This window comes from Micromesistius poutassou (genome assembly GCF_964030765.1).
Source record: "Micromesistius poutassou genome assembly, chromosome: 10".
Taxonomy (NCBI): Eukaryota; Metazoa; Chordata; class Actinopteri; order Gadiformes; family Gadidae; genus Micromesistius; species Micromesistius poutassou.
The window spans coordinates 8722982-8738737 of NC_140280.1; the positions used below are offsets into that span (position 1 = coordinate 8722982).

Consider the following 15756-nt stretch of genomic DNA (forward strand, 5'->3'; position numbering starts at 1 on the left):
CCCTATAGACCATCAGGTAGACCCTGTAGACCTGGTAGACCCTATAGACCAGGTAGACCCTATAGACCCTATAGACCACCAGGTAGACCCTATAGACCAGGTAGACCCTATAGACCAGGTAGACCCTGTAGACCTGGTAGACCAGGTAGACCCTATAGACCCTATAGACCACCAGGTAGACCCTATAGACTACCAGGTAGACCCTATAGACCAGGTAGACCCTATAGACCATCAGGTAGACCCTATAGACCAGGTAGACCCTGTAGACCAGGTAGACCCTATAGACCAGGTAGACCCTATAGACCCTATAGACCACCAGGTAGACCCTATAGACCAGGTAGACCACCAGGTAGACCCTATAGACCAGGTAGACCCTGTAGACCAGGTAGACCCTATAGACCAGGTAGGTCCTGTAGACCAGGTAGACCCTATAGACCCTATAGACCAGGTAGACCCTATAGACCAGGTAGACCCTGTAGACCAGGTAGACCCTATAGACCCTATAGAGATAAGAGACAGCAGAGAGAGAGGTCGTGTTTCCCGAAGCTCCGCTAGGCAGTGGCAAAAACTACTTAATTCATCGTTCAGGTCTACTTTATTTTATTTTATTTCATGATCATAATACTTAAGAATATATAGTTTGTTTCCGTCAACCTCCATTGCTCGATTCAACAATACTTTTTGGCACTTTGACTACCAGATCAGACCGCAGCTAAAGCCTTGGACTTCCCTATCGCCAACATGCCTCTGTACTCGGATGTCTCAGGCACAGAGACTGGGAAATGCACAGACTGCACCAAACTCCAACAGACAGTTATTTGAAATGAGGCTAGCAGCATTAGAAAAATGCAAAGGACTCCTCCAGGATACAGTGCCGATGGGTGAGTTTGCTGAGCTAGCTCAGACAAATACACAACAGGATGATCAAAGCTACACTGTATCCTTCCCGAAGCTGGACAAGAGTGACAGTTCCAGCTGCCTCTCATTGGCACAGAGTCGGCGCTAAGCCCAAACAACATTCCAAAGTGAATTAACAAGTTCACTCAACGCCAAATGCTAAATGCTTCCCAAAGCTAAAATCAGCCGGATTAGCCAATCGCTGAAGTTTACCATGCCGCTGAAGAACCGGCTCCTGCCACTCCAGGAGTCCACGAACGCACCTGCCACCCATGCACCCCTAAGCCCCGAGATGCGTCCAGACGGATGATGTGGACAGAGACCCACCATGACCCTGTCGCCAGAGAGGCCAGCTGCGCATGCATCTGCCACCCGTGCACCCCTGAGCCCCAGGATGCGTCCGGACGGACGGTGGGGACAGAGACGGAACAAGAACCAGTCGCCACAGAGTCGAGCTGTGCATGCGTCTGCCACCGTCACCTCAAGCCAACAAGGGCCCATCTCACAGAAAGCAGATGAACCAGACATTCTGATTGTAGGAGACTCAACCATAAAGGATATAACCGGTAAGAAGATCAAAACATGCTACTTCCCAGATGTGATGGTTAGTGATGTCAACCAGAAACTACCCACAATTATATTGGAAAACCTCAAAATCTCTGCATGCAGGACTTAATGATATTCGAAGAGAACAGTCAGAACTTCTGAAGAGGGATTTCACTGAACTATTGGACACACTGGACAAATTACACGTTAGGTCATTCATCAGTGGACCCATACCAGCAGTTGACAGGGGGATAAACAGATTCAGTCGTCTACTTGCACTGAATACATGGCTTTCAAGAGTCTGCAATGAAAGACGAAGGGGCTTTATTGACAATTTCAACTTGTTCTGGGGGCGCAAATATCTTTTCAGAGCAGATGGCCTACACCCAAACAGGTTAGGCTCAAAACTGTTAAGGGACAATCTTCTCTTCTCACTCTCCCACAAATCTTCCCTGTCATGCCATGAGAAGAAGCGAGACTACAGCCTCCCCCACACATCTACTGTCCCACTATCTGACACACAGATAGCAGACAGACCACAGACCTTGAAGAGAGACAACAGCCTGCCCGACACCATCGACACCATGCCTCCCCCCTTTGCTGATGCTGGCTTGGCGAGGAACGGCCACCCCCCTCCTCTGCACTCCCCCATCGACGATGACCTCCAGCACTCCCCCATCGATGATGACCTCCAGCTGTCCCCCGTTGATGATGACCACCAGCCTCATCTCTCCCATAGCCACAACGACAACTCCAGTTCCACTGTCACCTCCCTTTATGATTTTCCAGATGAATTTAAGAAACTGAGAAATGTTGGCATCAAACTTGCATCTGTGCCTACATCAAAACATGGCAACTTTTGCATTCCTGCTGTAATCACTAAGAGGGTAAACAAAGGGAAACTTAGACGCACTGCTAACCTCTCAAATCTCATACCTATTCCCTCCAAACCAAAATCAACCTTAAAGCCTATCAATAACACCATCAGGATGGGTCTACTTAATGTTAGGTCTCTTAATAACAAATCTTTTTTAGTTAATGATTTTATTACCACTTCTCAACTGGATTTTATGTTTTTAACTGAAACATGGCTAGTACAAAATAACAGTGCAACCGTTCTGATAGAGACAGCTCCTCCCAACTATAACATTTTTGATGTATGTAGATCTGGACGAAGAGGTTTAGGGGTTGCTGCTATATTTAAAAATGTATTTCAAGGGAAACAGATTCTATTTGGTGATTTTTCATCATTCGAATACCTTTGTGCTGTATTGAAATGTTCCCCCAGAGTTCTCCTATTAATTATTTACAGGCCACCCACATACGCTGCAAATTTCTTCGATGACTTTACAGAATTATTGTCTAGCATCTCCACAGACTTTGACTCTCTAGTTATAACTGGTGACTTCAATTTTCATACTGATGATTTTAATGATAAGTGTGCAAAAAAACTTTTTACCATTTTGGACACATTTGAAATGTCTCAGCATGTGAAAGAGGCTACTCATTATAAGGGGCACACTCTAGACCTGGTTATCACAAAGGGTCTCAATGTTTCAGATCTTAGAGGGCTCATGTCTACCGAAGACTTACAAACACTTGTACATGCCTTTATCACTAGCAAGCTTGATTACTGCAATGGTCTCCTTACAGGTCTCCCAAAAAAAACTCTAATGCAACTACAGCTTGTTCAGAATGCTGCTGCTGAGTTCTAACAAAGACCAAAAAATTTGAACATATTACACCAATTCTTAAATCATTACATTGGCTCCCCGTATGTCAGAGAATTGATTTTAAAATCATGTTGCTAACCTATAAATCCCTACATGGTTTAGGGCCAAAATATTTAACTGATATGCTTCCACTACATAAGCCTTCTAGGCCACTAAGATCCTCTGAGACCAATCTGTTAATTATCCCCAGAGTCAGCACGAAACATGGGGAAGCAGGATTTAGTCACTATGCAACAAATAGCTGGAATAAACTCCCTGAGGATTTAAGACTTGCCCCAACTCTGACAGCTTTTAAAACAAGACTGAAGACTTTTATGTTTGCTTTAGCTTTCTGCTAAATCTTAAATCTACAATGCTATTTTTTATTTTATTAGTAACTTTGCCTTTATTTTCTCACTTTCTAAAATGCATTTTTTTTAACTCTGCCTTTCTAAAATGTTTTTTTTAAACTTTGCCTATTTTACTATCTATTTTACTTTTTACTTATCTATTATTTTCTTTTATTGTATGACAATGTTTATATGTGAAGCACTTTGAGTCTGCCTTGTGTATGAAAAGTGCTATATAAATAAAGCCTTGCCTTGCCTTGCCTTGCCTATAGACCACCAGGTAGACCCTATAGACCAGGTAGACCCTGTAGACCAGGTAGACACTGTAGACCAGGTAGACCCTATAGACCAGGTAGACCCTATAGACCACCAGGTAGACCCTATAGACCAGGTAGACCCTATAGACCACCAGGTAGACCCTATAGACTATAGACCAGGTAGACCCTATAGACCAGGTAGACCCTGTAGACCAGGTAGACCCTGTAGACCCTATAGACCAAGTAGATCCTATAGATCCTATAGACCACCAGGTAGACCCTATAGACCAGGTAGACCCTATAGACCCAGTAGACCCTATAGACCAGGTAGACCCTATAGACCAGGTAGACCCTATAGACCCTATAGACCCTATAGACCAGGTAGACCCTATAGTTCAAGTTCAAGTTCAAGTTCACCTTTATTTGTATAGCACGTTTAAAAGACCTGTCACGGTCGGCCAAAGTGCTTTACAGCGCAGAAGTAAAAAAAAAAAAGACAAAAAATACATAACAATTCACACACGCATATCAATATACATACAGAAATATACATATGCTATGTACATGTATAAATATGTACACATAACCATGGCGAGAACACAACAATTCAATCATGATCCGAAAGCCAGGGAAAAAAGATAAGTCTTTAAGGCGGACTTGAACCTCTCCACTGATCCTGCAAGTCTAATATGTAGTGGCAGGCTGTTCCAGAGCTTGGGGGCAGCTACTGAGAAGGCTCGGTCACCTTTGGTTTTTAATTTCGTTCGGGGTATATCCAGCAACGGTTCTCCAGATGAACGCAGAGCTCTAGCTGGATATCGGACTTGTATGAGTTCTTTAAGATATAGTGGGGCCAGACCGGTTAAAATTTTAAAAACAATTAATAACACTTTAAAGTCAATTCTAAAACGGATGGGAAGCCAGTGGAGGGAAGCCAGAACAGGGGTGATGTGTTTCCTTTTTTTGGTACCAGTCAAAAGGCGAGCAGCGGCATTCTGTACCAGCTGTAGGCGGCGAAGGGAGCTGTGGTCTAGACCAACATATAGGGAGTTACAGTAGTCAAGTTTGCAGGATATAAAAGCATGGATGACACTTTCCAGGTCATTAAAAGATAAATAGGGCTTGACTTTAGAGAGAGTACGAAGTTGATAAAAAGATCCTTTTACCACTGTGCTGATTTGTTTTTTAAAATCAAGGTTGGAATCAAGAGTTACACCAAGGCTTTTTATGAAGGGGGTGGTTTTAAAAGCAAGGAGATCCTGTCCATCAAATGAATTTAAACTGCCTTCAGGAAGGCGAAAAACAGTTACCTCAGTTTTACTGTCATTGAGGTTAAGTTGGCTGAGGCTCATCCAACTCTTAATGTCGGCAAGACAAGCTAAGAGGGGTTTCAGTGGGTCCTTGGCGTACAGCCGGAGAGGGAGGTAAATCTGCACATCATCCGCATAACAATGGAAGGCTATATTGTGCTTACGGAAGATAGATCCCAGAGGCAACATATACAGAGAAAATAACAGGGGGCCTAAAATCGACCCCTGGGGTACTCCACACGTGAGGGGGGCCACGATAGAGGAAAAACTGCCTATTTGTACAGAAAAACTCCTATCACTCAAATATGACTTAATCAGCAAGAGGGCTGTCCCTTTAATACCCACATGATGCTCTAAACGTGACAACAGTGTCGCATGGTCTACAGTATCAAATGCTGCTGTCAAGTCCAGAGTCATTAGCATAGCTGGGCATCCTGAATCTAAAGTTAAGGCAATGTCATTAAATACTTTCAGCAGGGCAGTTTCACAGCTATGACGAGACCTGAAGCCGGACTGAAACTTTTCAGAAATGTTGTTCTCCTCCAAAAATGACGATAGCTGGTTAGCCATTACCTTCTCTAGCACTTTGGATAAAAATGAAAGTTTGGAGATGGGTCGAAAATTAGAGAGAACAGTGGGGTCGAGGTTAGGTTTTTTAATAAGTGGCTGTACTATAGCATGTTTCAAAGATGCTGGGAAACACCCTGAGCTGAAACAAGCATGGACTAACCTCAAAATGAAAGAGCCAGTAGAATTAAAAACATTCTTAAAAAGGCGAGAGGGAATACAGTCAGATGGGCAGTTTGTGGGGCGAAGCTCTTTAACAACATCTGACAGCTCCTCTATTGATATCAGCTCAAACTGGTTAAAAACAGCTGAGCACAAGTGAGGCTCAGAGGGGTCAGGGGAAGCAACAGGTGAGACTGATCGCAAAGCAGAGATTTTATCAACAAAGAAGTTAATAAAACTATCACAGAGAGCAGGAGTAGGTGTTATCGGGTCACTATTACAAGGGTTGACAATGGATTCCAGAACATTAAAGAGAGCTTTAGGCCTATTAATGTTACTAGACACAAGGTTAGAAAAATAAGTAGTTTTTGCAACTTTCATTGCTTTCTGGTACTCTTGAAGACAGTCTCGCAGTATACCATATGACACCTGTAATTTATCCTTTTTCCATTTCCTCTCAGCGCGCCTGCAAGAACGCCTGAGAGAGCGGATGGAATCATTAATCCAGGGTTCGGACTGGGTCTTAGAGCTTCTAGTTCGAAATGGGGCGATGGAGTCCAGTATGGTAGTGCATTTAGAAATAAAGAGAGTTACAAGTTCCTCGGGACAGAGAGTGCTGCACTTATTCAAAGATGAATTTACAAAATCCTCAAAGGTGGCGCAGAATTTCAGAGAAGTATCTGAGTTTATAACCCGGAATCGATGAATTGGTGGATGACTAGAAGCAGCAGAGAAGGGAATCGTAGTAGAAAACATAACAGGAAAATGATCCGAAATGCAGGCACTATTACAGATTTCATTTATACTGACAGAAAGGCCATAGGACAACCCCAAATCAAGAGTATGCCCTTTTTCATGTGTTGGGCCAGAGACCCACTGTATAAATTCAAGACCGGGTAAACCAAGAATAATTATGGGTTTTGAGTTTATAATACCACAGGAAAATATATTATTAACCACCCTGCCAAATTTGAAGGACTAAAAAAATCGCGAAGTATATAAAATTATGCTTCAAAGTTGATGAAAAATGAGCAGTAATCCCTGGCTCAGGACGGTGGGGGCGTGTGCGCTGCAGGCCAGGAAACCACGCCCATCACCGGAGAGAGACCGTCTTCGGTCGGAAACTTAAATAAAGTAAACGAACCGTTAACGTTACGTTTCCCACTGTGGCATCCAGGGAAGATGCACCAACGAGGTTGAAGAGGCATAACGGGCAAGCTAGCTGCAAACTGACAATTCAAACCAGACTCGTGAGCGGTAAAACCATAGACGGGTGAAACCACAGAATGCTAGTGCGCGGTTAATGTATTTATACCTAGAGGGCAGCAGGGGGCGGGTCTACATCGAAGACCGCTTTACGTAAAGCGGTCTTCGATGTAGACCCGCCCATTTTAAACCTGCACACAGAACATTCTCTGAGGCCTAGCTCCTCAAGGAAATGGTGAATGGGAAAAATATTTTTTACATGTTTTGAGGGACACATTTAAGGCCTAATTAATATGATAAGAAGAAAAATACTGAATTTGGTTTACCCGGTCTTTCAAAGGAATCAACGAGAGAGAGAAACTCCTTCACCATTGGTTTATCTCTACAACAAACATGGATATTCAGATCTCCTATGATCAGGCACCTATCGTATGTCACAAGAATATTTGACAGGAGATTTTCAAAATCCTGAATAAAATTCTTATTATATTTTGGGGGTCGATAAATTAATGCAAGTACCACAGGAGGAGACGAGTTCAGCTCAATGAGCTGCAACTCGAAACTAGATTGAGTGATATGTGGAATTTGTTTGCAGTGAAAGCTAGATTTATACACACAAGCCGTCCCACCTCCTTTACTAGTTGTACGTGGGGTACTGAAAAAGTTACAGTCAGGAGGGAGAAGCTCGGAAAAACATACAGACTCACCATCTTTTACCCAGGTCTCTGTGATAAACATCATCTGTAGATCACGGGAGGAGGAAAAATCCTTCAATAAGAAGGTCTTATTTGTTAGCGACCTAGCATTAATTAAGGCCATGTTTAGAGAGACGTGGGAGTGTAGATCGGGGATAGTGCCATCAATTGTCCCGGGTGCTTTTTGCAGTGGGCGAAGGTTCTGGTAACTGATACCTTTAGAAGTATTGACAGAACAGTACTTGGGTGGCGGTGGTCTGTTTTTAATTATGATTGGAATGGATGAGAGGGATACTGGTGGACAGTGATCTGCTGATGTGTTTAAGGCGGGACCATCTGGGCAGTCAAAAACAGTGTGGGGGGTGACAGTGCTGTCCTGGACATTGAAGCAAGAGAGTGTTGAAACAGAGTGCAATGTCGGCGGTGGCCTGTTGGGGGCGATAGTGAAACTGTTATTGCAACGGGAAGACACAGAGGAAGACGAGGGGGAAGAAGAGTCAGGTGTGGGGGCGGAACCGAAGTTGTTGTTCTGTTGACGTCACTTACTGACGGACGAGGGGACACACGCGTGTTGAACAGCGTGACGGATGTTGTCAGTTAGCACCCTGCTGCCCAGCCTGGAGGGGTGAATTCCGTCAGCGCTGTAAAAGACGGCGCGGTTCCAGAACAGGTTAAAATTATCAATAAAACTAAGCCCACTTAGGGCGCAGGTGGACTGGAGCCAGGTACTGAGGCTGAGGAGCCTGCTGAAGCGCGATGCGCCACGGGAGAAGGAGGGGAGGGGCCCGGAGATAAACACAGACTTCCCGCAGCTGCTCAGCAAGTTAAGAAGTTCGTTGAAGTGCTTCTTCGTTATCTCAGACTGGAGGAGGGAAGTGTCATTAAATCCCAGATGGATCACCAGTTTTTCAACTGAGGCTGGGAGTGAGACTAGCAACTCTGGGAGATTTTTGAGGAGATTTGGGACAGTGGAACCTGGGAAGCAATGTGTGACTGCGTTAACAAAGCGGATGTTTCTAATGATGGAGTCTCCAATTATTGCAGTAGTTGGGGGAAAAAGCGGACGAGCAGACGTGGATGAAGGGGAGAGTTTACCGGACAACAACTTGTTGCTGGCCGGGGGCATCTTCACTGAGTCACGGAGAGGAAAACTGCTAGAATGACGGCGCACTGCATTCTTCAGAAGTTTATGGCGGGCAGAGGAGGTTGCGGTGCGGGATGGAGGTTTCACTCTGGAGCCATCAGCTGTACGGTCTCCATCAGCAGCTGGCAGAGGAGCAGGTGCTGCTGACTGGAGGACTGGAAACTTATCAGTCGAGAGGATGCCATACGGGTTTGAGGTGCTTATTTGGGAAGACGGAGCTGTGTTCGCAATTATTTTTCGGCTACGTATGGTCACCTCAGACCAAGGAGCCTCACGGTTGGGGGTTGAGGATGGTGGACGTGGACAGACAGTAGCTGGGTCCCATACAGCGGTGTCATTTCCAGCGATTGACTGGTTTGCTTTATTCAGAAAAAAGCTGGACAGCGTGGGGAGTCTAGTGGCGAAACCAGACAGCTGCAGCTCCTTCCGCTCCAGCTCTGAGGAAAGATGTTTTATATCCTCCTTAAGGTCAGCGATCTTCCTATAGGCCTTTTGCAGGAGGGCACCGTCTCCACAGCGATCCGGAGGGACCCCAGATGCGGCAGAAGCTGAAGCCATCGTGGATTCTGAACAGGGAAGAAAAACAACAGCCAGCGGGCGCCAGAAGGAAGAGTACGGAGCACAGAGAAGTCCGGTGTAAAGCAGTCAGGTGGACGGAATAAAAACGTACACGCATGGGCTCCGTCCAGGAGCCCACAGCAGTGATATGGCAGCTACAGTCCAGGGAAGAAGTCAGAAGACCTACCGCCGAGGGCCCAGGAAGGGCCCGCTGCTGATGGATGTCTCAGGTAAATCTCTGCTTTCCAATGCGCTGTCAGCCGGCGTAGTAGTGCACTCTTGTTGCTCCCACTTTTTGACCCCTATAGGGTCTACCTAGACCAGGTAGACCCTATAGACCCTACAGACCCTATAGACCAGGTAGGCCCTATAGACCCTATAGACCCTATAGACCCGTGGACCCTATAGACCCTATAGACACTATAGACCCTATAGACCAGGTAGACCCTATAAACCAGCTAGACCCTATAGACCAGGTAGACCCTATAAACCAGGTAGACCCTATAGACCAGGTAGACCAGGTAGACCCTATAAACCAGGTAGACCCTATAGACCCTATAGACCCTATAGACCAGGTAGACCCTATAGACCAGGTAGACCCTATAAACCAGGTAGACCCTATAGACCCTATAGACCCAGTAGACCCTATAGACCCGTGGACCCGGTACCTTGCGCTGGCTGCTGCTCCTCCGTGAGGTCCTCTTGCCCGGGAGAAGGTCAAAAGAGAACTTGGAGTTCAACACGTTGAGGTCCACACCTGTAGGGATCATCACACACACACACACACACACACACACACACACACACACACACACACACACACACACACACACACACACACACACACACACACACACACACACACAGACACACACGGACACATACACATACACAACCACACACACACACACACACACACACACACGCAGACACACATACACAAACACAGACACACACGGACACATACACACACACACACACACACACACACATTCACCAGACCGGCAGTAAGTCACATTAGGCGCGTTCCGACTGAGGGACTTCTTGGAAAGCGATGCATTGTTTTGTCTACACCCACTCATCATTTCCCCTCGGCCTCCGTTCCCATGCAACCAAATGCAGAGACAAGAAGACAGACCGAGACGACTTCTTCAACGCGTCGCTGTGTTTAGGGATTTACATCAGCGGAAAATGCGACGCAACGTCTTAGACAAGGCCAAATGGTAAGCCTGTTTTTCTGTAATGTTAAAGTGGGTTTTCGATTGAAAATCGAAAATCGAAAAAACGGAAAAAAAACACACGCATACTTCACTAAACAATACATACTCAATGTTACATCTAATGTGGAGGACCCGCCTCAACCGTATCCAACCAGCGTCGATTCGTTTGGAGGGCTCAGGAGAGGCTCAGAAAGCTCCTACCCCGAGGCAGGTACTACCTGGGCCGCTGACTGAGCCGCTAAACGGGGAAGTTGGGGGGATCCTCTCTCCCAAGTAGGCCTGGGCCCCGTTTCCCGATAACGATGGATCCACGCTCGTACGATCCTTTCTACGATGGATCTTACGATGCATCGTAACATTTTTGCGAGCGTTTCCTGAAACTTCTCTTAACATGAACGCACGTGCACTGCTCTTACGACTTCGTAGGCTTGTAGCTGTCCACTGACACGGTGCTGAAATGGGCTCGGTAGGAGGGGGAGACGCAGGAATGTTGTTGGATTAAACAATATTTTGTGGCAGCAAAAAAATATCTCCCCATCAAGGCCAACAGCAGAGTAGCCTACGAAAAGAATAGACTAATATGAATGCTACAAATATTAAAACACTGATTGATTAGGTCTAGGCCGACATATGCTATATCAGTCCTAATCCTGAACGCACCGTGCATAGGCCTACATTGTTTCACGGCATTTTCTCCACTGAAATAATTCCATATTACAAAAATAAAAAATAGCATGTGTCTGTATGACAACTATAGCATTTATTTAAATGTGCTGATTTCTGAAACATGCTTTGCACCGCAAAGAGGGCAGACTTTCTCTGATTCCGCAGAAGGTTTCATTCATTCATTCAGTGATTGGCGCGCTGCACACTCTCTAGACACTTTGGTGTCAACATAAAAAATGCAATGTTCCATTCATTCATTATCATTCAAACACAGAGGCATTGACACGGTTGCTGTTGCTGGTCTAGATCGATTGGGTATGATGGTGTGGGCAATGTAAGCGGGAAAGGCACGCATCGCAGCACAGTTTCCCGCAGCAGTCTACATTCACTACAGAAACCACGTCCTCTTGGCGATTGTGCACTCCACTAAGGTCAAGGATGTTCGTAACTGTCTAGACACGGTCTAATAAATAATGAACTTCATCACAGCCTCACCGACGTGCCTACAGTGCTTTGTGGCAAACTATTGCAACAAAAAAGGCAGAAATTCTCAAACACCCGCTGGTCTCAGCATAATTCATGTAGGCTACAGTATGTTTTCTGTCATTGATCAATATGAGGACATTTTAACCACGATGGTTGAATTAAAATCAGAGGGAGACAGCAAGTGGAGCTCGCAAGCGACCTCCCACACGAGCAATGGAATCATTTGATTTTATTATATGCCTTGTGACGTGGCGTTTGATCGGTACATTTCGACTGCGCATGTATTTTTGGAATTTTAAATTGCTGTATAAGTTATAAGTTAAATTGTTGTAATAAGTTATATTTTTGTTGACTTCTAATGTCTCTGTCTTTGCTGTTTAAATCTAACAGTAGTCTACGAGTAATATATCGGCGGTAACCACTGTTTTTGGGGTATTGCGAAATAACGGCAGTGGGACATTCCGTGTATTGGATGTGTTTTAATAAAACACATCCAATACACGGAATGTCCAGCTGGTGACTCCACTGAGGCTATAGTAACGATGCCTCTTAGCGCTCTACGAGTACCCCTGTAGCCGTCGTTAGCTACAAGGGTTTTAACGACGTCGTTACGCTACGATGCTTTCAAGAAACAGTCTGAAAACTCTGCGATGATCGAAAGAGGGTTTTAACGACGTCATTAGCTAACGATGCTTTCGGGAAACGGGGCCCTGGGCGATATAGCTGAAAGACATATCATGATATAACTTGATCATATTGATCGATATTGATAACTATTGATCATTTGAATGACCTAAAAAGACTAGGAATTACCATGCTGGATTTAAACACTTCTGTTTAACAGTTAATATGACCTTCCACTGTTCTTCATTGATAAATACTCTAACGTCGATACATCAATGAAAAACACTCAAATATTGTAAATAAGTATGGAACCGTTTTTGTGTAACAAACCCAGCTGCTAGATTCGATGGACCAGTCTCTTATCGATATATATTGAACATGTTTTATATTGATATTGATCAAAAGTCTATCACGATACGATAATTCATTGTTTTATTACCCAGGCCTACTCCCAACCCATCCACGTAGCAGCTCACCAGAGGGAAAAGTCCCTCCGTCGGAACGCGCCTATAGACTCATACACACTAAACCAATGAAAAGGCATCGAGCATAAGACGCACCGACGCTTTACATCGGGCGCAGACGAGGCTACGCTACGTAGCCGCTAAGCTACATAGCCGCTAAGCTACGTGAGGTGCACAACGTGCTGGGCTGCTTTGTAGCAGCAGGACGAGAACACAAAAGTGAGTTCAGCGATCGTCCTCGGTCAACTGAGGAGAGGGACGGGAGTGTGTGATATCCACGTTGGCACAATTTGTCACTAACGCACACGCATACTTTGTCACACAAACACACACACACACACACACACGCACACACTTGTTGTTGCGTGGCGCGAGCTGCTCTGGGACAGGGGTACGGACGGGACGTACCATGTTTGGGGGAGAAGAGGGGGGACTTGCAGCGCTGCGAGAGCTGGTCCTGCTCGGGGCGCGGCGCCACGGGCTGGATGGGCCGCACCTGCAGCTCCGCCAGCCTCCTCAGGCAGTTCTCTCGGTTGCGGATCATGCACTGCACCGAGCTCAGCTTCCCCGTCACCATGGCGATCTGGGCCTGGGGGGGGGGGGGGACCAGAGCACAGAGAGGTCGTTTAGAGCCTTTACCTCACCACGCTATGACGCCCTGACTGGCTGCTCAGAAGAACACTCTGGAGGTTTCTGAGCTCCAGTGGAAAACCATGGACTGGCTACACTGCCAGGTTGAAGGGTATGGGTCCCACCACCACATGCCATGGTTGCATGCACTCAGTTTGGTAAGACTCTGTTTGGATAAGTGCATTCACCACACAGCATGCATCCATAGATGGGAGTCCTGAAGACTCCCATCTATGGAGGGGGGGGATCAACTCCAGACTGACCCCAGCCTCATGCTGCTACAACAGCGTGTGTGCGTGTCTGTGTGTGTGCGTGTACGCGGGTTTGTGTGTGTGTGTGTGTGTGTGTGTGTGTGTGTGTGTGTGTGTGTCTGTACGCATGGGTGTGTGTGTGTGTGTGTGTGTAATAGAGGAGATCCTCAAAGCACTGCAGGCCGAATAGAAGAACTGCATTAAGTCATTTTGGAGCGGGTGTAAAAGCATCTAATAAAATGTAAGGTCAACACAAAATGTCTTCCAACACACAGCACATTATCTCCCTGTTATTGGAGGATGTTGAGTTTGGGTGATGGATGGTTGGTCAGTGAGTACCATCAGTCATGTTGAGTGACCTGTAATTGAGGGGTGAGTATGGCTTCCAGCTCCAAGCTGAGCGTGTCCGTGCTGTTCTTCAGGGCAGATGGCGCCCTCTCCTGGTGGATGGTGAGGTACTGCAGGGCCTCTTGGGCGCCCTCCCTGGTCTGGAACTTGTCCACCATCTGGCTGGCCAGCAGGTACGCCCCCTCGTCACACCAGCGCAAGGCCTGCACATGTGCATGCACACATGGGTGCGTGCACGCACACACACACACACACACACACGCACACACACACGCACGCACACACACACAAGCACACACACACACGCACAAGCAAACACACACAAAGTCAAAGTCACATTCTGACGCACGCACACACACACACTCACTCATTCACACACACACACACACACACACACACACACGCAGTCACGTGGGTACATACATACACACGCACGCACACACAACACTACACTAACACACCCATACACATGCCCACACTCATCCACACACACAAACACATCCACACACACGCACACACACACACACACACACACACACACAGACAAACATGCACACACATTTACAAAACAGACACTCACACAGATAGAAACACACACACATTCAAACATACACACGTGGTGCACAATTGGATGTTCACACACACACACACACACACACACACACACACACACACACACATGAATGGACAGAGAGACACATGTTTGTACACATTAAACACACAAATGACAAGGACAAAAAGTGACAAAACACCAGAAAACATGCACAACGTTACAACATACACACGAAACAACAAGTAAAAAACACAAATGGTGCAGACTCAAATGAGATGAACACCTATTTATTCAAATATTAAAGTATAGAAATATATTCAACATACACGTGCTGGTGTGTCGGCAGAATGTGCATGTCTGAGGGTTCAGTTTGTGTGAGGTTGTGTGCGTGTGAGCCTGTGTGTGTGTATTTATCAGTAAGTGTGTGTGTTTTATCAGTGTGTGTGCACATTCAGTGTGTGTGTGTGTGTGTGGGGGGGGGGTTGTATCAGCATATGTGTGTTCAGTATGTTTGTGTGTGTGTGTGTGTGTGTGTGTGTGTGTGTGTGTGTGTGTGTGAGAGAGAGTGGTCAAGTGTGAATACGTGTATCAGTGTGTGTGTCGTCGCGTGTGTGTGTGGGAATCACTCAGTACGTTTACATGCACAACTTAATCAGATTACAGCCATAGTTCGACTGCGCTCCTCAATTGGACAACTGCAATCGTCTGCGTATACATGGTGGTGAGAAGATCGATACATTGGCCGAAGCGTATCATGCCCCGGTACGATAGCTGGCGCTGTGCCCATTTCAACTAGTGGTAGTAGAGCCTCCGGCTGACCTCTTTACGTCACCAGCAAACTCAGGCAGGATCCGAGAAAGATGGCGTAAGGAGAGCAAGACGAAGCCACATCCTTCTACGTTTTGTATGTGATGTACGTGATAATTACACAAACTAGATGCACAATGGCACTCAAAATCCGATTCCAATCCGATTGAAAGTATACATGCACGATTAATGCGACTATCAATCGAATAATCTAGGGGTCTTAATCCGACTATGAGAAACCCGATTCGGTCCGATTTTAGTCCGACTAAGGTGTACACATGCATCTTAAAATCCAACCATAGT

The 15756-nt window shown here is 46.0% G+C and overlaps 1 protein-coding gene across 1 annotated transcript in view; it reads right to left on the bottom strand.

Annotated features, from left to right (window-relative positions):
* Positions 1-15756, bottom strand: part of mcf2b (MCF.2 cell line derived transforming sequence b) — a gene marked incomplete at its 5' end in the record, with an annotated part of 31707 nt that overhangs the window by 8904 nt on the left and 7047 nt on the right. The window contains 3 exons of the mRNA XM_084474419.1: positions 10073-10161; positions 13273-13453; positions 14105-14296. Of these exons, the coding sequence (XP_084330545.1) occupies positions 10073-10161; positions 13273-13453; positions 14105-14296 (462 nt within the window). The remainder of the gene's footprint in view (positions 1-10072; positions 10162-13272; positions 13454-14104; positions 14297-15756) is intronic.